General features: G+C 50.7%; 1 protein-coding gene across 1 annotated transcript in view; it reads left to right on the top strand.

Moving 5' to 3' along the window:
* The window catches only part of LOC146871608 (uncharacterized), a 215,031-nt gene extending 194,766 nt beyond the window's left edge, over positions 1-20,265 (top strand). The window contains exon 2 of the mRNA XM_085599763.1: positions 19,274-20,265. Within this exon, the coding sequence (XP_085455889.1) occupies positions 19,274-20,055 (782 nt within the window). The 3' untranslated portion in view covers positions 20,056-20,265. The remainder of the gene's footprint in view (positions 1-19,273) is intronic.
* Positions 20,266-21,671: the final 1,406 nt, after the last annotated feature.

The raw sequence follows: 21,671 nt of genomic DNA, 5'->3' as shown, positions 1-21,671 counted from the left end.
AAAATTGCATTCTTTGTGGTCAAAAATATACAACTGGGTGACATATGGGGGCAATTCATGATAAAATTGTGTCTGTCGGGGGCAATGAATAACAATAGTGTATTGTATGCACCAAATCTGCTATCAACTGTTAGTGGGGTGGGTCTGAGATGGATCTCAGTTATCTTGCGTTATGTGTAACAAGTGTCCCTTTGAGGGTTGCAATCACTTCAGTAGTTACTGTAATTCACAACACTATCCTAGCCAGCTCTCACCACACTGTTGTAACATGAGACCCATTGGTATGCATCATAACTGTAAGAAATTGAATAGCATGCCATGCAACAAAAGACATCTTCGGTTAGTCCACAACAGGTCTGCATGATGCACAGAGCTGCATCTGGCAGTGAGAAATTATGTAGGGGGCACTGGACAGCTGGCTGGAGAAATAATGTTGAAAATACACTGGAGGGGGCATGGATGTGGGGGTGGTTGGAAGTGTGGGCCTTACATCACATTACAAATTAAAATGTGTAACAATGCCTGGGCATGTGTAAACTGTGCACCTGGGACTATGAGTCTGCCTCAAGGGACAGGAACCAGCCATGCTCCCTCACCTAAGTCAATCACAGTGCTGCAATGTGGTCTTGTGATTGCTCATGCGCGCAGGGACACTGCGTTCTGACAGGGGCTTGATGGGTGGCCATGTACTTAATGCACGCTGTAATGCTGTCTGCATTGTGAACATGGAAGTGCACATGAATGTGTGTGCCAGACTGAGAGGACAAATGACCAGACATTGTGCACCTCATTAGGCATACTACTGAGTCATGGGCCTAACTCTGATTCAAGCAGACCCAATCTCCCTCACACACAGAAAGGAAATGTAGCAACAGTACATAGATATTTGACCATCATGGTATAAGCTTCACTGTTTAGCACCGCTCAAAATCATGGACCTAAATCTCAAGATCCATAAAGGATATTCCCCCATTGGGTGTCCTGCACCCACAGGCATTACCCCTGCACACTACCATATCATGGCCATCCTACACTACACATCACACCCTGCACTCACTTGGACATCCACACAGTGGTGATACCTGATGCACATTGATAATGTCGGTGAATCAGCCAGCAGGATCCTCTGCTAGGTGGACTTACCCATGCCTGGGTCGAGCATTCCCTGCAAAGACAGCTGGCCAAGGACACGATGACGGGGATGCTACAGGCATCCCTCATGTGTGTAACTTGAGTGCCAATGCTTCATACGTTAGATTCAGCTCTGGGTCAATACCCTCCACAGCGTCGGGACATTGACCCATCCTGTGGCCCAGGGTGCAGATATGCGTTGAACACCATTGGCAATATACCTTGTGTAGCTCAGTGCACTGTAGGGGCATGGTAGGCAATGTGTCACACCATTGGTAGTTACCCCTGAGAACAGGTAACATTTACAAATACATGGGGGGACAGGGTGTCTTCACACACAAGTCTGCAGCATGCCTCCATGCAACCATGCTGGCTCCAACAACAGGTACAGGTGATCACCAATGCCTCAATTACCAACAACAGAGCCCAGCAAATAGACAGCACCTCCGTATCCCAGGTTAACTCACTAATAGCAGGCCAGCAATGGCACCATGAGCCATGAACCCATTGTTGCCTACATGGGTTTGTATGCCATTGTGTAGTAGGATTGCCCAATTAGATGTGATGCACACTGGTTGTGCCCATCCAACTGCATGTAATCCGTGGTGTATCCCCAGACTTTCTTTGTTTGTTAATGTTTTAAACAAACTTTATTGGGATTTCCATTTGCAGGTATATCATACTACACATCACAATGAACATTTAATTATTCTGGGAACACAGGATACAGTTCAGACTTTGTGCAGCATCCAGTCAAATTGTGCTGTTGTACACAATATATCGCTATAATGTCCCAAGACCGCTAGGAAGGTCACCATCCCAGTGTTGTGCTCCACAGACCTAGCCTTCGAACCATTGTTTACCGGAGGAGCGGTGTCCGCTCAACTGTCCCACAACCCCCAATCCCACCCGGAACCCACCCTCCATACCCAACCATGCCACAAAGTAAGCAGTCTCAGTCTGGGGGGACTCGGAGCTTCCTCCCGGGGGGGGGGAGGGGGGTGGGGGGAAAGAAACAAGGGATGGCGAGCCAAAGCAGAGGGCAAACCTACCCCAAACCAACGGATGATGAAGGAAGGAGGCCAGTCCATGTATCACGCTAGGGGGAACCCGACCACACGAATCACCACACCGCTCATAATCCGGAGTCAGGCACACACTCTCGCTCCCAATGACCCATTTCCGTCAACGAGCACCACCGCTTATGCGGGGGGATTCCGGGGGGGCAGACCCCACACCCCCCCTCCTCTTCCTCCATCTCGTTTCAGAATGATTCAGTCAGGTGCGCCCATTCCAGGGAGATAGGCCGCTTACGCAGCCCCCGACTCTCCTCACGATACAGCGTCTCACGCTCCGCTACCGCCCATCTTAACACCTCATCACCCCAAGTCTCAACACGTGGCGGCGTGCGGGATTTCCACCGCTGTGTCATCAGGTGCTTTCCCAGCATTAATGCCAGGTTGACCAAGCGGCGCAGCAGCTTTGCCTTCAAGGGGAGCGGTAAAAGACCCAATAAACAAGCCCCTGCCGTGTCCCAGGAGGGGCGCTCAGTAATCGTGCTCAAGATGTGCGTTATCCTACCCTAGTATCCACGCAACATCGGGCAAACCCACAGCATGTGTACCAGGTCGGCGTCCGGCGCCAAGCAGCGGGGGCAGGTGACATCCGCCGTGTTTTTACATCTTGCCCAGAGTATGGGGAGTAAGGTACGCCCTGTGAAGGACAAATAGTTGAATATTTTTCAATCTGCAGTTGCGGGATACTTGTTTTAGGGTACTCCAAGATATAAACCCACTCTTTATCACTAAATGTCCGTGATAAATCTGTCTCCCACCGTGTCCGGAGAGCGGACACAGAGACCTGAGTGTGCTCCCGGAGGCCCCGATAAAGCCATTTGACCAAGAATCGACCATGGCCCATTCTGTGGAGGGAACGCAGAAGGTGAAATGTGGAGGGTTCCGCCGGTGTCGTCCGCCAGTGTGTTTGAATATACCGAGCGATCGCAGCATGGAGCAGAAACTGGGCGTCGGGTACCCCGTTAACCCTCACAAACTCTTCGTGAGGCATCAAGTTGCCCTCATGGAAAAAGGCCCCTATAGTTTCCACCCCTTGCTGCGTCCCTGCACGTACTTGCCCGGCACGCAAAACTCCTCGTCTCGTGGGGAGGCCGCACAGTGGCATATTTGGGGAGTATGGAATTTGGGTATTGGCATATTTACATGCTTTTGTCCAGTAATGGATCGCTATCTTTGGCAGGGCTGGTGGGTCCACTGGTTGAGGAGCGCCAGGGCACAGCAACGACTGCAGGGCACCACGTGCCAGTTGGGTCGGGGTGTAGCCAATTTCAAACTGATTTTTCCCACCCAGCCAGTAGGCCACCCACTGCAGCTAGTCAGCGATGCAGTATGCCCTAAAATCGGGTGCAGCCATCCCGCCAGCTCCAGTCGATAACCGGAACTTCGCCAACGCAAGCCTACGTCTCCCCGTCCCCCAGATCAGCGAGATCAGCAGTGTGTCTAGTTCACGAAAGATCCAAGCGGGATATGCTACCGGGACACTGACGAAGTCGTAAAGTAGGCGAGGCAACATCACCATCTTGGAGATCGTTACCTGCCCTGCTATAGTGAGGGGCAGTGTGTTCCAGAATGCAATTTGGGAGCGTATGGATGAGATGGTGTGCACCAGATTACCTGCAATGACATCTGGCACGGAACGAAAGATATTAATCCCCAAGTACCTAAAGGTGACCGACGCCACCCTGAAGGCCAGGGGCCTGAAACGGAGCACCGGCGCCTCAAGCCTGCCACTGAAAGAATAGGCTACAGACTTGGAGGCATTGAGGCCTAACCCGGAGATCGCTCCGCAGCGGAGAAAGAGGTCCGCCACCTCACCCATGTCAGCGTGGAGATCCCGGAAGAACAATAGCATATCGTCTGCGTACAGCGAGACCAAGTGCAAGACACCCTCCAACAGGATGCCGCTGGAGGGTTTGGGCTAACGGTTCAAGTGGCAAGACGAACAATATAGGCAATAATGGCCAACCCTGGCGTGTTCCTCTGAAGATTGGGTAGGCTGCAGATGTAATCGAGCCTGTTTTCGCCCTGGCCGTGGGGGCGTTGTAAAGCAACTGGATCCAGGCGCACAGTTCTGGGGGAGCACCCATTTTCTTCAATACTTCCAACATATAAGACCGGCTGATGTCCGAGGCGTGCAAGATGGCATGAAAACGCCTGAGATTCAGTGATGTACTCCGGCGTGGGACAAATCCACATTGGTCCGTGTGGATCAGTCGCGAAAGGAGTGGGAGTAAGCGATTAGCAAGAAGTTTACTAAGAATTTTATATTCCGTGTTGAGAAGTGACAAGGGCCCATAGGACGACATATCTAAGGGATCCTTCTCCGGCTTGAGGAGGGATGTGACGATCGCCTCACGAGTAGTAGGGGGCAACCGACCCTCTGCGAGTGATGACATATAGAGTTGGTGTAGTTTCGGGATCAATAGGGAAGAAAAGGTGTTGTAAAATTCGACGGGTAACCCATCAGAGCCTGGGGTCTTACCCAGGGCAAGCGACTTGAGAGCCACTCTAATCTCGGCTGGAGTAATTGGGGCTTTTAAGTGTCGGATCTCTACCTCTGAGAACACCGGCAAGCCCGTCTGCGACAGAAACTCAGCTACCACCTCCGTGACTGACGGTGGGTGCGCCCCATAGAGTGTCTCATAATGAGTCCGGAACGCCGAGTTCATCCCCAGTTGAGTGTGGACTTGCCCTTGACGTCCGGTATTAATGGCCAGGATGGGAGTCGGGCAGGTCAGCGGGGGCAATTAGTCGAGCCAACAATCGGCCAGCCCTGTCAGCCTCGGAGTGAGTGCGCTGCGTGTACGCCCTGTAGTCTAATAATCGAAGCCGTTCTAAAGTTTCCGCGTATTTCACTCTGGCTTCCTGCAAGGATGCCTCAGCCTGCGCGTCTCGCTGGGCCTCGGCCTCCTGGCCCTGAAACGCCGCCTCCAATTGGGTCAGATCCCGAACCACCTCTCTACGGGCCCCCACCAGGGACCCCAGGGACACCCCCCGTATTGACACTTTAAAGGCTTCCCATTCCAGGGAGCGTGTTGATGTGGTACCTTCGTTAATAGTCAAATATGAGGTGATTGCCATTTGCAAAGTGTCTCGGAAGACCTGGTCCTCCAACTGGAGGGGCTGCATCCTCCAAGTCGGTATTGGTCCTGGGGACCGGCCCCAGCCAAGGCACAGTTCAATGGGGTTGTGATCAGATAAGGTGTTTCCCAAATAAGTGCAATGGGAAACCGCCGAGGTCAATGTTGGTGAGCCCAAAAAGTAATCCAGGCGTGTATGCAACTGATGAGGAAAAGAATAAAAGGAATACTCCTTAGCCGCCGGGTGTTGCAATCTCCAAAGATCTAATAGATCCCAACACTGTGCCCACTGACCCAGAGCCGCAGCCCGAGCACGTACAGCCGTACCAGCCAAGGGAGGATGTGATCGATCCTGCTCTACATCAAATACAGCATTCAAATCACCTCCAAGCAACCATGGGCAATCACTCCAGTCAGACAAGGCCACGGAGACCCGGGAAAGGAATTCCGCATTATCCACATTAGGGGCATACAAGGAGCACAGCACCACAGGCGATCCATCCAACAGGCCCCGCAGCAACACATATCTACCCTGATCGTCAATCCGGCTTTCTACTAAGGCAAAGGGGACCCCAGCGCGGATCCACACCGCAGCGCCTCTAGAAAAGGTGGAGTAGGAAGTGCCATAGAATTTGCCTTGCCAACGTTTTTGCAGTTTCAGGGATTTGGTATGTATCAGGTGAGTCTGGGCAACTATTCCGTGGCGTTTTTGAATGGAGCCCATACCCCGCACATTCCAGGATATCAAAACATAGGACTTAGGAACCGTCATTGTGGCAGGAGACACCACCCCCTCCCCCAATCACCTCCCCACCCCCCACCCCCGCACCCCATTCCCCCTTCTTGCAGACTGTGTGGCAACCATGTAAACAAAAACATTTTTATCCAATACTGGGTCAGACGCCCCAACCACGTCCGACCAAACTGTAAACAAAACATGACTACAGATTCTAAACCAGTGCTATCGCCTAATAGGGGAGTTGGTGAAGGACACACTGGGGTAGCAGTAAAGTGTATCACCCGTGGAAGCGCCCAAGACAGGGTGGGCCGGGGGAACTATCTATAGTTGCCCGGATTACACTGTAGGATGCAATGCCCCACTAAGGTGGGCGAAGTGTGTAGGAGATGTCCTCAATGAGCAGTAACTGGGTGTACATTCCCAAGCGCACCTCCGGAGAGCAAGGTACACAATAGAACACAAATAACCATATCATCAGCCTGGCAGACTTTCCAGAGGATCTTTGCTAAGGTGAGTAGAGTCCGATGGGAACAACGCTACACTGCCATCCGTGTCACAGTCTGTGGAGTTTCCTGGGGAGGGGCTAGTGCTGATCGCAGGTCGGGTGGAGTGAAAGGAGGAGGCCGAGCACAGCGCCTCACGTTGGCCCTCCCGGATTTGCTGCTGCGGCGGGGCCCCGGAGGACGTACTCTGTGTCAGCATAGTCTTTTTCCGTCGTCGTGGGGGTCTCTGCGGCCGCGGCGCCGAGGAATCCAACCTCCTAGCCGGAAGAACCTCCGGGAAGTTTCTGTCCAGCCAGTCCCATGCACTGTCCGGCGTGTTGAAGAAGAGAGACCGCTGTTGATGAACCACTTTCAGCTTGGCCGGAAAAAGCAGCGCAAAGGGGAGGCCCGATGCGCGCACTCGCGCCTTCACCTCCATAAAGGAGAAGCGCTTCCGCTGTGTATCCTCAGACTTAAGCAGTTTTCCTTGCCTCCTGGATTTGCATGGCATTTGGCGGGGTGTGGGAGAGTAAGATCTGCTTCACATGAGTACCCCCACTTTTTGCTGGTGTCACACTGTTTCCCAAGCCTTAGTCTGGCTGTGTCCCTGATAATCAGGACCAATGCCTAGCTGCTTCCTCTCGCCCCCACTATATGGAATACTATGTACCTGGGGCATAGGTACCTCAGAGGCCTAACAATGTCTGAAGCATGTATTATACCACCCCTGGGAAGCATCCCCAAATGGCCACACATGTAGGCTACTGCAGCCTGGCTAAGGGTGTGCTTGCAACCTTACTGTGGTATAGGCTACCTATATATAACTACAATTTGACCGACGCATATAAACCTATATGCCACTCCTATGGCAGGACTTGACAATCCTGAAGGCAGGGTGCTTGGTGTTATGTGAGAGGGTGCCCAAGCGTGAGCTGAGCCCCTATGCAGCTTTTGAAAATACATCCGTACGGCTGTTATGTGATACAGCCATACCATATACACTTAAGTGCATTATTACCTTGTGTGAAATGCTAACTTTGGAATGTCTGCCTCAAAACATGTTGGGTGTTGTCAACCGCATTGGAATTCTACTCCCCCGCAAGTTCTGTAGGCGGGGGTAGCATTCCACCATTCGAGAGGGAGAGACATGTTCACACTGGCTAAACCTGGTAGGACCTCCCTGAGCCATGGCATCATAAAAAGGATTTCCCAGACACAGACACGGGTCTGGCCTACTCCTGCTGACCAAAAGTCCTGCAGGGGATGGCTGGACAATAGCTTTCATTTTGAGGGGAGGTATGTCCACCTCCCCAGACAGGCAGGTGTGTATTGTTTCTGAGCGGGACCACTCTCTGGTGCATTGAAGTCCTGGTCTGGGTGCCCGTTTGCTGACCATGTGCATAGGCCACTGTAGGAAGGTGGATATCTGACTATGGTTACCCCCAAATTTTTGCCTAGTGTCTAGCTGGTTTTTCGACTTAGTTGGCCTGAGATCCTGCCATTCAGGCTCTCAGGCTATCTGCTCTCTCTGTAAAATGGACTCCATGTACCCTAGGTACATACCCAATTGGTTGGATCACCCTGTCAGCCCCTGTACCAGTGTACACTAGGTACCCAGGGCATTGGTGTACCCAAGGCCTGCCAAGGGCTGCAGCATGTATTATGCCACCCCAGGCTTGGCCTAACAATTTGACACAACTGGCTGATCACTCAGCTGGGGTAAGTTGGTGTAATCACCTCTTACTTAGGTGTAGTATACCTATACCTAACCTTAAATGGGACACCTGGTAACCTATAAGTCACTCCTATGGCAGGCCTTAACAATCCTGAAGGCAGAGTGCTTGGTTCCCTGTGAGATGGTGCTCTGGCATGAGCTGAGCCTGTCTGCAGTGGTCGGAACAACTTCCTTCTACTGTTTCCAGATATCGTCATACCATATACTCTTAAGTGCATTATGAACCTCGCGGTTAAATGCTAACTTTGGTTTGGCTTTATCAAAACATGTCGAGTAAGGTGTCATACGAATTGGAATACTAACCCCTCGCCAATTCTGGCGACGGGGTTAGCATTCCACCCTTCTAGAGGGACACGACATGTACAGTGCCTGAAACCCGGGTAAAATCAGACATAGCCTCAGCTCCACAAAATGGATGCTGCCACCACAGACACAAGTCTGCCCTCCTGCTGCTGGGAGTCCTTCCAGCTTGGGAGGTGTGGACAAAGGGTTTCCTGCCAGGGGAGGTGCATGCACCACCCCAGACAGGATTTTGTGTATTGGTCAGGTAGGGCTTGAAAGAAACCAGACATGCCTGTGGCTCACAAGGAGCCTCGGGGCATATGCCAGTTCAAACCGGTCCTGGGGCACACCAGTCCCGGGCCTGGGGCGAGCTGGACAAAGGATTGGGGGTGTAACCACCCCCCTTCCTGGTCCCACCCATAGGGAGGGACCTAGCAGGTAGTCCGGCCCCTAGAATCCGAATAAAGGTAGGAGCTGTGTCCTAAGACTTGAGACATCCTGGAATCAACTTGAAACTAAGAAGAAGACGGGAACTTCGACATTCTGCTGCACAGAAGACTGAAGAAAATCTCCCCTGTGGTCAGGGAGTGACCACCTTGCTAACGCAAGCACCATCCAGCGAATCACCGTCTGCTTTGCCGCCGCCTCCCGCCGGAGCCCGAGCCCAGAGACTGACAAGACCTGGACCTCCAGACCTCTCACCGCCCGATCCACAGTCCCTGAAAAGAGGAGACCCGTGGAGGCACCGAGACACGTGGAGCCAGCCATCTTGGAACGACTACGACAAGCTGACCAGTGCAACAACCGAGGCTCCCTCCAAGTTGTGCTTTGGGTCCTGAGAAGCCCAACCCTCGAGCAGCATCTGCACCAAAGGTGAGCCCTCCAGCATCTCCACGATCTGCGTGGGGCCCTTCTGCATTTTGCCACTCGACGCGCCTAACCGGTTGCTGGCCCGCTGGCTAGTGGCCATCTTGGCGACGAAATCTACGACAAACACCGCTGGTCTGGTTGCTCCAGACTGGCCCTTGCTCCCCTCCAAAGGAGCAATCCCTCTGACCTTGCTGGTCAGAACCAACAGCTGATTTCCGAATCCTCCTGCAATTGCTTTTGCCAAGGCTTGTTTGCTTCGATCAAGTCGCCGACACCGCCGACAGCGAGAGCCTGCGTGGGACAGCTCGTGAGCCGACTCCTGGACGTCGTCGACCTTCAGGGACCACGTGGCTGCGGAGACAAGCTACCCCTCATCACCTGTTTGCACCCGACATCGCCTGGTACCCACCTGGTGCCACGCTGGTCACTGGCTAGTGACTGTGAACACTGTCCCCTCTGCTTACAGGTCTTCAACATCTCCGATCCACTCTTGGATCCACTGCATCTCTCCCGGACCGACCGCCTGCAGCATCTTTGTCTTCAAGCTCCACGGAACAGATAGAAGAAACCCGACGCACTTCGAGGCCTATGCACCCGCTTCCTGTGGGTGAGGTAAAGCTGGCACACCTGTGCCCAAGTGTAGTAATACATCTCTAGTGCCTGTGTTCCAAATCTTAAGTTCCTAGGTCATCCGGAAGATTCCTTTTGCAGTAACTTTGTACTTTTTACGCACCCATTGAAACCTATGGGAGCACGCGTGTGACTATTTGCTCTGCACACGCCACCCGTGGACCTCCTGGTCACTAACTGACGTTAGCTCCTTGTAGGCCCAGCGATTCTAGAGGCCCTAGGCCTTTTCCCTTTTCTGTTCGTGGTACTTATACCACTATTTTAGTATATGGTTTGAGTGGCCACCAGGGCCTATCCATATAAAGTGCAACTTCTGTGTATTCTGTGATAATCTTGTTTGACGATTTGTGCTCCTGTGCTCATAAAGAGACTAGGGGTTACTTTGAGAAATAAATACATATATATTTTGAATATATATCTGTGTGGTGTCCTTTCATTGGTATAAAAGGGGGTTGCATTTGGTAAAACAGCTGGCTTAACACGCTTCACGAGTTTAGCCTCAAAGACTGCTTAGCCTACGCTACCACTAGGGCAGCTAGTCCGAAAAGGTTGACTTACAACCACACCATAAGGGTTGCTTGGCATGGTACAAGGTGATCACTTTAACTAGTGAGCATCATATACCAGGCCAACTTCTCACATTGGTGAGCAGCGGTTGGATTTGAGCTTGCTGTGTTTTACCATTGTAATCTCTTGGTTACCAATTGAAAGATCACATAGGTACCTGTAGGTACATATAAAACAAGATTAGATATACTTAAGTTCTACTGAACTTAGTTGTTGTAGAGCAAAGGGAGTAGCACACCCTGACTACAACTACTAGATAGGTTTAGTAGGTAAACCCAAGTGTAGGTAGATTGCAACACATCCACCCACACTTAAGAGCAATGGCCGGGGCAGAGGGGTCCACTGTACCCATCTCTGTTGAGAGTGACCCCCAGAGGGCACCATCCAGCTTTGCTACCCTTAATCAGAATGAGCTCAGGCATTTGGCAACTCTTAGAGGCCTTAAACAGCCCAAGAACCCAAACTCTGCTGAGCTCAGAGAGCTCTTACAGAATGATGAGAATCAGAGAGCACTCAAGAAAGCTTCCCAGTTAGCCCCCTTAGGGACAGGAACAGGAGGCCCCCCTTCTGAAGATGCCACTGAAGTACCCCTTCCCAATAGTCACCCCTTAGATGGGATGCCTACCACAGAGGAAGAAAGTGATGGGGATACAGATGTGAGTGGGGATGAAGGGAGAACTAGCCCAGTGCCAAGTGTTATACTTGGCCCAGCTAAACTAAGGCTATTGGGGACTGACAGTGGGTTCACCCCATTGGATCTCCCCAGTGGACTTAACACAGGGCTTGGAAGGCAAAGGAATCGCTCAGGTGACTCCAATGCTTCCCATGGCTCTAGAGGCTCTCAAGGTCACTCCAGAAGGAGACTGACCACCCCTCAGAGGAGGGAACATGAGGCCAGAATGCAGGAAGCCCAGCTGAGGATCAGGAAGCAGGAGCTAGAAGTAGCCCTGATGGAAGAAAAACTGAGCAAGGCTAGGCAGCATAGAGAGAGTGGGTCTATACCCACTGGTGGCAGCAATGTCCCTAGGGACAAAGATAGGGTCTTTGACAATAGGAACCTGTCCAAGATTGTGCCCCCCTACAAAAGTGGGGATGACATCCACAAATGGATGACTGCTCTTGAGAGAGCCTGCAAAGTGCAGCAGGTTCCTGAAGACCAGTGGGCAGCAATCTTATGGCTCTCCTTTGAGGGGAGAGGCAGAGATAGACTCCTCACTGTTAGAGAAGAGGATGTCAGAAATTACAGAGTCCTGAAGAGTGTCCTAGTTGATGGGTTAGGCTTAACCACTGAACAGTACAGGTTAATGTTCAGAGACACCCAGAAGACACAGACTCAGGACTGGTCTGAATATGTGGAATGTGCCACTAAGGCTTTGGAGGGTTGGTTGCTGGGAAGTAAGGTGTCTGATTATACAGGATTGTACAATTTGATGATGAGAGAGCAGATTTTAAGTAATTGTCAAAACCAGCTTCTCCATCAACACCTGGTAGACTCAGATTTGACCTCTCCCCAAGAATTGGGAAAGAGGGCAGATAAATGGGTCAGGACCAGGATCAGGCCTAAAAACCAGGGTGGTGACCAAAAGAAAGATACCACCAAGCCTCAAGAGAAGGGTGGGGATAAAGAAAAAGAGAAACCTTCCTCAGGGCCCCAAAACTCCACACAGGGTGGTGGGTCCCAAGCTCCCTCCTCTACCACAGCTAAAAAGCCCTACTGCCATGAGTGTAAAACTCCTGGGCATTGGAAAACTGACAGCGGTTGCCCAAGGGCTAAAAACAAAACTGTTCCTCCAATTACTCCTGTCACACCACCTATTACTGTCAGCAGTAATCCCCCAGGTGGTGGGAGTGCCCCCAGAAATCTGGGTGGGTTTACTTGGGGAACACAGGGGGACCCTGGCTTAGCCAATTCCCCTACAGCAACCACTCTTGTCTGTGATGGTGGCATGGGGTTTGCCAACTTCACTGCCTGTCCCAACACTTTGGGTAGGTACAGACAGGAGCCCTACATCAATGGTACAAAAGCTGAGGCCTACAGAGACACTGGGGCTAGCATCACAATGGTGGCCCATTGGCTAGTTCCCTCTGAGCAGCTTTTGCCCGGTTTCTCCTACCAGGTGACTAACATTGATGGCAAACAGAACAGTCATCCCATGGCAGAGGTATGTCTCAGCTGGGGAGGGGTCACTGGCCCTAAAAGGGTAGCAGTGTCCCCAACCTTGCCTGTAGACTGCTTACTGGGGAATGACTTAGAACTCTCAGCTTGGGCTGGAGTTGAACAAGACACCCATTCTAAAATGGTAGGCCTTTCACAAAAGGGTAGGGGGGTTGTGCCATTCACAACCCCTGTCCAAATAGATTTCCTCCCTGAAAAGGTTGGAAGGGCAGTGGTAGCCACAGCCCAGGCACAGACAGACTTCCCTGTAGGGACTGGCAGAGCTGTGACAGTCACAGCTCAAACACAAACTGAGTGCCCCCCTGAAAAGGTTGGCAAGGCTGTAATGGTCTCAGCCTATACTCAGACTGACATAGGTGTAGTGAAGCCTGAAACAATGGATCACTCCACACAAACTGAGAGTAGTGGGGAGGAAGAAAAGTCTCCCTCTCCCCAGACATTAGGAAAAGGTCAGCCTCCTCAGGGATCTGACCTCACCCCTTGTGAAGGAACTGCCCCAGAGGTAGCCAGGCCTGGCCTGGCAGAGCCTCTGATGTCAGTGGCCCCTTCCAAGGTGGGATCCAGTCTGGTGCAGGGAGCCTGCCTCTCTCTACCCTGCCTCAGTCAGCCCAGGGCTGCAGAGGTCAGGGAGGCCAGTGGACCCCCAGAGGGCCCCTGTCCACAAGAACCCCCCCATCAAAAGAATGAGGATTGCCTGGCTAGTAGCCCTAGTCAGGTGATGGGTAAAAACATTCCTGAGGGATCTCCTTTACAGGTAGTTAGGGACCTCCCCCAGGGGGATTCTGTTGGGCACAGGCAAACATGGGACCTTAGGGCCCCAAACCTGACCTGTCCCTCCAGTAAGCCCACAAAAGGGACCCAGCCTCCAGCTTTAGGTAGCCAGAGGCTGACCCTGAGAGCACAGTGCAACTCAGTTAAAGAAAGAAAGGCATCCATGGTGGAGGATGATTGGAGGAAGCTGAGGCCTCACTTTGAGGACACTCACTTCAGTACTCCATCTCAACACCAGCCTTTTACTTTGCCAAGACACACCACAGGTAGAGATTCCCTATGGTGGAGACCCTCTGATACCCTTAGGGTGAGGGATTGCTTAGTGGACCATGAGACAGGGGGTAACCATGCCAGTGCTGGTTCCTCCTTATATGGCCACTTGGGCAATATAGGCTTACCTGGTCAAGGTCAGCCTTATCTCCCTTCGTTTGGGGGGGGGTTGTGTAGGAAGGTGGATATCTGACTATGGTTACCCCCAAATTTTTGCCTAGTGTCTAGCTGGTTTTTCGACTTAGTTGGCCTGAGATCCTGCCATTCAGGCTCTCAGGCTATCTGCTCTCTCTGTAAAATGGACTCCATGTACCCTAGGTACATACCCAATTGGTTGGATCACCCTGTCAGCCCCTGTACCAGTGTACACTAGGTACCCAGGGCATTGGTGTACCCAAGGCCTGCCAAGGGCTGCAGCATGTATTATGCCACCCCAGGCTTGGCCTAACAATTTGACACAACTGGCTGATCACTCAGCTGGGGTAAGTTGGTGTAATCACCTCTTACTTAGGTGTAGTATACCTATACCTAACCTTAAATGGGACACCTGGTAACCTATAAGTCACTCCTATGGCAGGCCTTAACAATCCTGAAGGCAGAGTGCTTGGTTCCCTGTGAGATGGTGCTCTGGCATGAGCTGAGCCTGTCTGCAGTGGTCGGAACAACTTCCTTCTACTGTTTCCAGATATCGTCATACCATATACTCTTAAGTGCATTATGAACCTCGCGGTTAAATGCTAACTTTGGTTTGGCTTTATCAAAACATGTCGAGTAAGGTGTCATACGAATTGGAATACTAACCCCTCGCCAATTCTGGCGACGGGGTTAGCATTCCACCCTTCTAGAGGGACACGACATGTACAGTGCCTGAAACCCGGGTAAAATCAGACATAGCCTCAGCTCCACAAAATGGATGCTGCCACCACAGACACAAGTCTGCCCTCCTGCTGCTGGGAGTCCTTCCAGCTTGGGAGGTGTGGACAAAGGGTTTCCTGCCAGGGGAGGTGCATGCACCACCCCAGACAGGATTTTGTGTATTGGTCAGGTAGGGCTTGAAAGAAACCAGACATGCCTGTGGCTCACAAGGAGCCTCGGGGCATATGCCAGTTCAAACCGGTCCTGGGGCACACCAGTCCCGGGCCTGGGGCGAGCTGGACAAAGGATTGGGGGTGTAACCACCCCCCTTCCTGGTCCCACCCATAGGGAGGGACCTAGCAGGTAGTCCGGCCCCTAGAATCCGAATAAAGGTAGGAGCTGTGTCCTAAGACTTGAGACATCCTGGAATCAACTTGAAACTAAGAAGAAGACGGGAACTTCGACATTCTGCTGCACAGAAGACTGAAGAAAATCTCCCCTGTGGTCAGGGAGTGACCACCTTGCTAACGCAAGCACCATCCAGCGAATCACCGTCTGCTTTGCCGCCGCCTCCCGCCGGAGCCCGAGCCCAGAGACTGACAAGACCTGGACCTCCAGACCTCTCACCGCCCGATCCACAGTCCCTGAAAAGAGGAGACCCGTGGAGGCACCGAGACACGTGGAGCCAGCCATCTTGGAACGACTACGACAAGCTGACCAGTGCAACAACCGAGGCTCCCTCCAAGTTGTGCTTTGGGTCCTGAGAAGCCCAACCCTCGAGCAGCATCTGCACCAAAGGTGAGCCCTCCAGCATCTCCACGATCTGCGTGGGGCCCTTCTGCATTTTGCCACTCGACGCGCCTAACCGGTTGCTGGCCCGCTGGCTAGTGGCCATCTTGGCGACGAAATCTACGACAAACACCGCTGGTCTGGTTGCTCCAGACTGGCCCTTGCTCCCCTCCAAAGGAGCAATCCCTCTGACCTTGCTGGTCAGAACCAACAGCTGATTTCCGAATCCTCCTGCAATTGCTTTTGCCAAGGCTTGTTTGCTTCGATCAAGTCGCCGACACCGCCGACAGCGAGAGCCTGCGTGGGACAGCTCGTGAGCCGACTCCTGGACGTCGTCGACCTTCAGGGACCACGTGGCTGCGGAGACAAGCTACCCCTCATCACCTGTTTGCACCCGACATCGCCTGGTACCCACCTGGTGCCACGCTGGTCACTGGCTAGTGACTGTGAACACTGTCCCCTCTGCTTACAGGTCTTCAACATCTCCGATCCACTCTTGGATCCACTGCATCTCTCCCGGACCGACCGCCTGCAGCATCTTTGTCTTCAAGCTCCACGGAACAGATAGAAGAAACCCGACGCACTTCGAGGCCTATGCACCCGCTTCCTGTGGGTGAGGTAAAGCTGGCACACCTGTGCCCAAGTGTAGTAATACATCTCTAGTGCCTGTGTTCCAAATCTTAAGTTCCTAGGTCATCCGGAAGATTCCTTTTGCAGTAACTTTGTACTTTTTACGCACCCATTGAAACCTATGGGAGCACGCGTGTGACTATTTGCTCTGCACACGCCACCCGTGGACCTCCTGGTCACTAACTGACGTTAGCTCCTTGTAGGCCCAGCGATTCTAGAGGCCCTAGGCCTTTTCCCTTTTCTGTTCGTGGTACTTATACCACTATTTTAGTATATGGTTTGAGTGGCCACCAGGGCCTATCCATATAAAGTGCAACTTCTGTGTATTCTGTGATAATCTTGTTTGACGATTTGTGCTCCTGTGCTCATAAAGAGACTAGGGGTTACTTTGAGAAATAAATACATATATATTTTGAATATATATCTGTGTGGTGTCCTTTCATTGGTATAAAAGGGGGTTGCATTTGGTAAAACAGCTGGCTTAACACGCTTCACGAGTTTAGCCTCAAAGACTGCTTAGCCTACGCTACCACTAGGGCAGCTAGTCCGAAAAGGTTGACTTACAACCACACCATAAGGGTTGCTTGGCATGGTACAAGGTGATCACTTTAACTAGTGAGCATCATATACCAGGCCAACTTCTCACAGCCACTTTTAAACGTTTGCAGGGTTTACCTGCCCCTGCACTTGCATGAAACAGGACAAAGGAAATTGGTGTAACCACCCCTCACTCAAAGACCACACATAGGTGGGTCATTACAGTGAGTCCATAACCTTAAACCACTATAAGTATATGAATCTAGTCCCTAGGACTTGAGATTACCCTTGATGAAAATAGGTTCCATATATCTTCTGTACCTTGGAATTTCTATCACAACTAGAATACAGAAGAAATACCCCTTGGGGTCAAGGAGTGACTCCCCAGCTTGTCAGGCACCCAAAAAGCTAATGAACGGTCTGCTTTGCTGAAGCTCCTGCCAGATGCCAAAGTCTGTACATCACCAGAGGTGGATTACCAGACTTCCCCAAGGCTACCCTGAGTGCACAGCAAAGCTGATGCCCTTTTGCAGCAACAGCAACTTCCTGATCCTCCTCGAAGATGTGCTTTGGGCTCCCAGTAGCCCCAGCCTTGAGCACCACCTGCACCGAAAATTGCTGGCCTCCACTCCACGAGGGACCCGTGTGCCAGCTCAAAGTGCGCATGCTTGATGCTCCTTTGCAAACACTAGCCTGTTGGCTACCAGGTGCCCACAAAGGCAAATCCTCTTCTACTTGGCCTTTCCTGGTTGCTCCAGATGTGCCCTGACTTACCCTTGCTGGGTGAGTCCCTCACATCTTGCAGGTCTGCACTGCAGTCCCTCCTCTAAATTCCATTGACTTGCCGTTGCCAAGGCTTGTTGGGTCCTTTCTCGCCACCAAAAATGCTGCAACCAACAGACTTCGTGGGACAGCTCGAATTGCGCTTGTGGACATCTGCAACGCATCAAGGACATCGCGGATGAAGAGTCAAAACACACATCAACTCACATGAAGCACACCACATATGTGGTCAGTGTTCCATCTTGTCCTAGGTCACGGGCAAGTGACCAACACTCTGTCCACTCTGCTTTCTGGTTCCTTACATCATAGAACCAGGTTTGGATCTCGCAAGACATGTCTCCTCTTCACGGCAGATGAAGTACTTTGCTGGCTCACATTGAAATGGATGAAACAAGCCAACACCAAAAGACACCTGTGCACCCTGATTCCCTGGGTGGCCAAACTCAAGTACCCTGGTGCCCATGTGTGTGCTAGCCCCAGAATTTCTGAACTCAAAAAGGCATTGTTCCGGACTTGATTAGAAGCTTCCCCTAATCTTCAAATTTACAAACACGACATTGCACATTGCAGATTATGTGAACCTGTGGTTGTGGTCTCACACTGCATACAGTCCCCATGTGTCCCATATGTCACTACGTTGGGTGGTCTCTTGGGGTCACTGAGATTATACAGGCTCTAGGCCTTGAGTCTAGTGCAGTTGTGTTTGAAATATCAATGTATTGGTATATGTTTTGGAACTCCCCTAGGGCCCAAACGTGTATTAGTGCTATCACTGATGATTGTTATCCTGTAACTTAAGTAGTTTCAACTCTAGGCCCATGAACAGACTAGAGGGGTGTGCGTCAACCGAAAGACATATATCTTAAAGATATACATGGTGCGTTATTCCTTCCATGTGATCATTCCAGACATCATACACTGGTAAATAAATCCTGCTCCACAGTCCTTCTAAAATTCCCATGAAGTCTACTCTCCATACCTACCACTAGGATAGCTTTCAATAAAGGGTGTCTTCATACTATCATCCGAAGGTGTCTTTCGGACTGGTACAAGGTGCACATTTCAACTAGTGGACAGCATATATCAGGCCACCGTCTCACAGGGCTCCTTGGAGATTTGATGCCCTGTGAGGTACTGGGCCCAGGCTAATACATGTAGCATTATAACCAATGTTAGCTTCATATCCCACATTGTAGGTTGACTCATAGGCTAAGTTACACACAGTTGATGCAATAAGAATTCTCTCTGAATATATTTCTCATTTGGCTATAATCTTCTTACTACTTCACTCATTGCTTGCCAATGCTGTGATTATTAATGATACCGTAGCAGTATTCCTGGCAGTCTTTAGTGAGGACAACAGCAAATCTTGCCACGTCACACTGTATTGTAAGAGCTGGAGGAACAGTGTGTCCTTAGTGGGTGATAGGCTGACACAAACACAACTCATGCTAACTGGTGTGTGTCGTAGATGGCACCCATGGTCCGTAATCTTACAGAAATGTGCAGGGACACATCTCATTAGTTTGTTTTTGAAAGGAGGACAACACACTTGAATCACACACGAATGGACACTTGCAGTGTTTCACTGAAATGTCAGATACCACTAATAGCAACCTTACCATTGTGGTGTAAGTACACAGGTCAGCATCAATGCATACCGATTAACAGCAAGACTAATGTAATAATAAGTGGTGCTTTGTCCATTCAAGTGGCTCTGAGTATGAAGTATCTGTGTGCCTAAGGACATAGATCGCTAGAATGTGCCACTAACATCACCTTGGAAAAGACACATGTGATGCCTCTCACAAAACAACTATACAATAGAACATGCAAACACCACTAACAGATTTGCATCTTACTTTTACAGATAATGCTGCTTCCACATCGCAACAGGTGGATGACAGCAATCTGTTGGACGACATTGAAGACAACCCTCCCTCCATAGACAATGGCACAACTGAGGACCTTATTGCAACTCTGCGGTCACCTACACCATCTCCAGAGCCTGACAACCGTGGGCTTGCTGATCAAGAGGAAACCCCAGCCCCAGCCTCACCAGATCCTGCACCCACAAACATGAGCACAGAGTGGGAGAACACCCAGCGGGAATTTAAAAGAACTGCTGTCTCTCTACAGCGTGAGCTCCTCAATGAGGTACACGTCGGTGTGTTGAGCATGGGTGGCACACTGCAAGCAATCCTACAAAGCCTAAATCCAGAGTTGGTGAACATCATCCCTGAGCAAGCCAGCTCAAACCAAACACCGGGGATTGCACAATCGCTGGCAAACATTTCAAACATTATGAGTCAGAGGCATGTGCAAATGCCAACACAAAGTGCCACCAGGGATATAGCCCAGCACCTCCAGAGTATTGATAACCAAATGAGAGAGATGCACCAACGTCAGGAACTATACATGTCAACACTCACAGCATTTCATGCTGAGTTGCTGACGGTGATTAAAAATCAGCAACTGATGCTGAATGCTCTCATGGTGAAATTTGAACATGTGTTCCCACACACATCCACTGCCACAGCTGGTGGTAGCAGTGGGACAACACGCCCTGCACATAACCCAGAAACCAACCCACACTCTGAAGACTCCGAGGACGAATTTGCTACACATCTACAGAGGAAGACATCCAAATAAAGGACTGTACGTCACAGTTGTCGGATGACAACCACCAACCATTCACTGCTATGAGAACAATGTCCGCAACACAAGAGTCTCCAGACAAATACTAAAACTGTGGCACCCAACATGTTTTAGTTGTTCAAAATATGAAGTAAGATACATTGTGAAAATAACAATGTATGGGGAAAAAAACTACGTTAAAAATTAAAGATCTTGTTAACAACACTCTCAAACATGTCAACGACTGATGTTTCTACACTTGATTGTCAAGGACAATGTGCCCTTGTGTCCGGTGTGTACCACTCAACATTACCAGTGTGTATAATGTATGATTGCTAATCCAGACACACGTGGAATAGTGCGTAAGTACAAGCTAAAGGTTTGTAAGTATGACTAATTAGATGTGAAAACACATGCTGTCATATGTAGCAATTAGTGAATGTCACTCATCAATGTGCTGCAGCGCATCACCACAAGCCCCTCCCTAACACAGTAATGCCACATATCATCAAAGTAAAATCTGCATTCCTGTGCTCTCCCCTGTGCTGGTGCTGAGACCTCTGCCATGTTCCGGTGTATGCACCCTAGCAGCATGCCTGCGTCATGGTGGGTGATTTTTTTTGGAATGAATGTGCACCTCTACACACACAAATTATCCCTGAAGGCTTATATCTGACATGAATGCATGCTGTACACTGCACCAAAACTTCTACACCACTAAAACGTGGATAAAGTCAAAGCATGGTCATCAATGTGCCACTATCTGCCACACCTAGTGAGGCGTAGCATGCGGATGCATTAGCAGGAATATGATTCCTTGGAACGCTTGAATGCCGTCTCCTTACACTGTTTAGAGTTGTGAACACCAACAGTAACCCACATGGGACACAACTTTCACAAATACAGCTTATCTAAAAAAGTATGGAGTGTAAACAGCAGGTTTTGATGAGGTACGTATTTTGGCACTGGTCCCATGTGATCTTTGTGCAGATTCCCATAGGGTGTCCAAACAGATCTCACTGCTAAGGTTGGAGTACGCAGCCAAAGTGGCCATTTCAATGCACTGGTTCACCTTTGGAGAGGAGCTTCCATGTAATGAATCCCCCTATCATCTCCATGCCTCACACTAAAGAAGAGGGTGTGCCACAGGGCTCAGCTCTGACCCCAACACATCTTGAGCCATATCTCCAACCATCACCTGCGCTGTCCATGTGGTGAGAGTTCACAGTAGTGGCACATGCCGATGATATGCACTTGCAAGTTACACTTTGCAATAACTGTGTACCGGATGTTCCCAATGTCGGGATTTAATTGGCAGATGTTGCTGGGTGGATGACTGCCAAGTGCCTCTAGCTCCATGCCAGCAAGTCTGAGGTGTTGCTGGTGAGTAAAGATCATACGCTGTGGAGTGAATGCTGGTGTCCTTCTAAATTTGCTTGTGCACTCACACATAAGCAGGTGTTGACAGACCTGTGTGTCTGTGGAGACTCTGCTGGCATCCTCCAGGCCTAGACTACCAAAGGGGCTGGAACGTGTCTTGATATATTACGGGGGTTCACACTGCTGTTGTTGGTTATTGTTGTCAAGCCATACATCACTCAGGTTATTGCCCAGGAATCTATTGTGCCCAA

This window comes from Triturus cristatus, chromosome 1_1 (assembly GCF_964204655.1).
Source record: "Triturus cristatus chromosome 1_1, aTriCri1.1, whole genome shotgun sequence".
Lineage (NCBI taxonomy): Eukaryota > Metazoa > Chordata > Amphibia > Caudata > Salamandridae > Triturus > Triturus cristatus.
The sequence above is the reverse complement of the archived record's forward strand: the minus strand, read 5'-3'. Positions and strand labels throughout refer to the sequence as shown.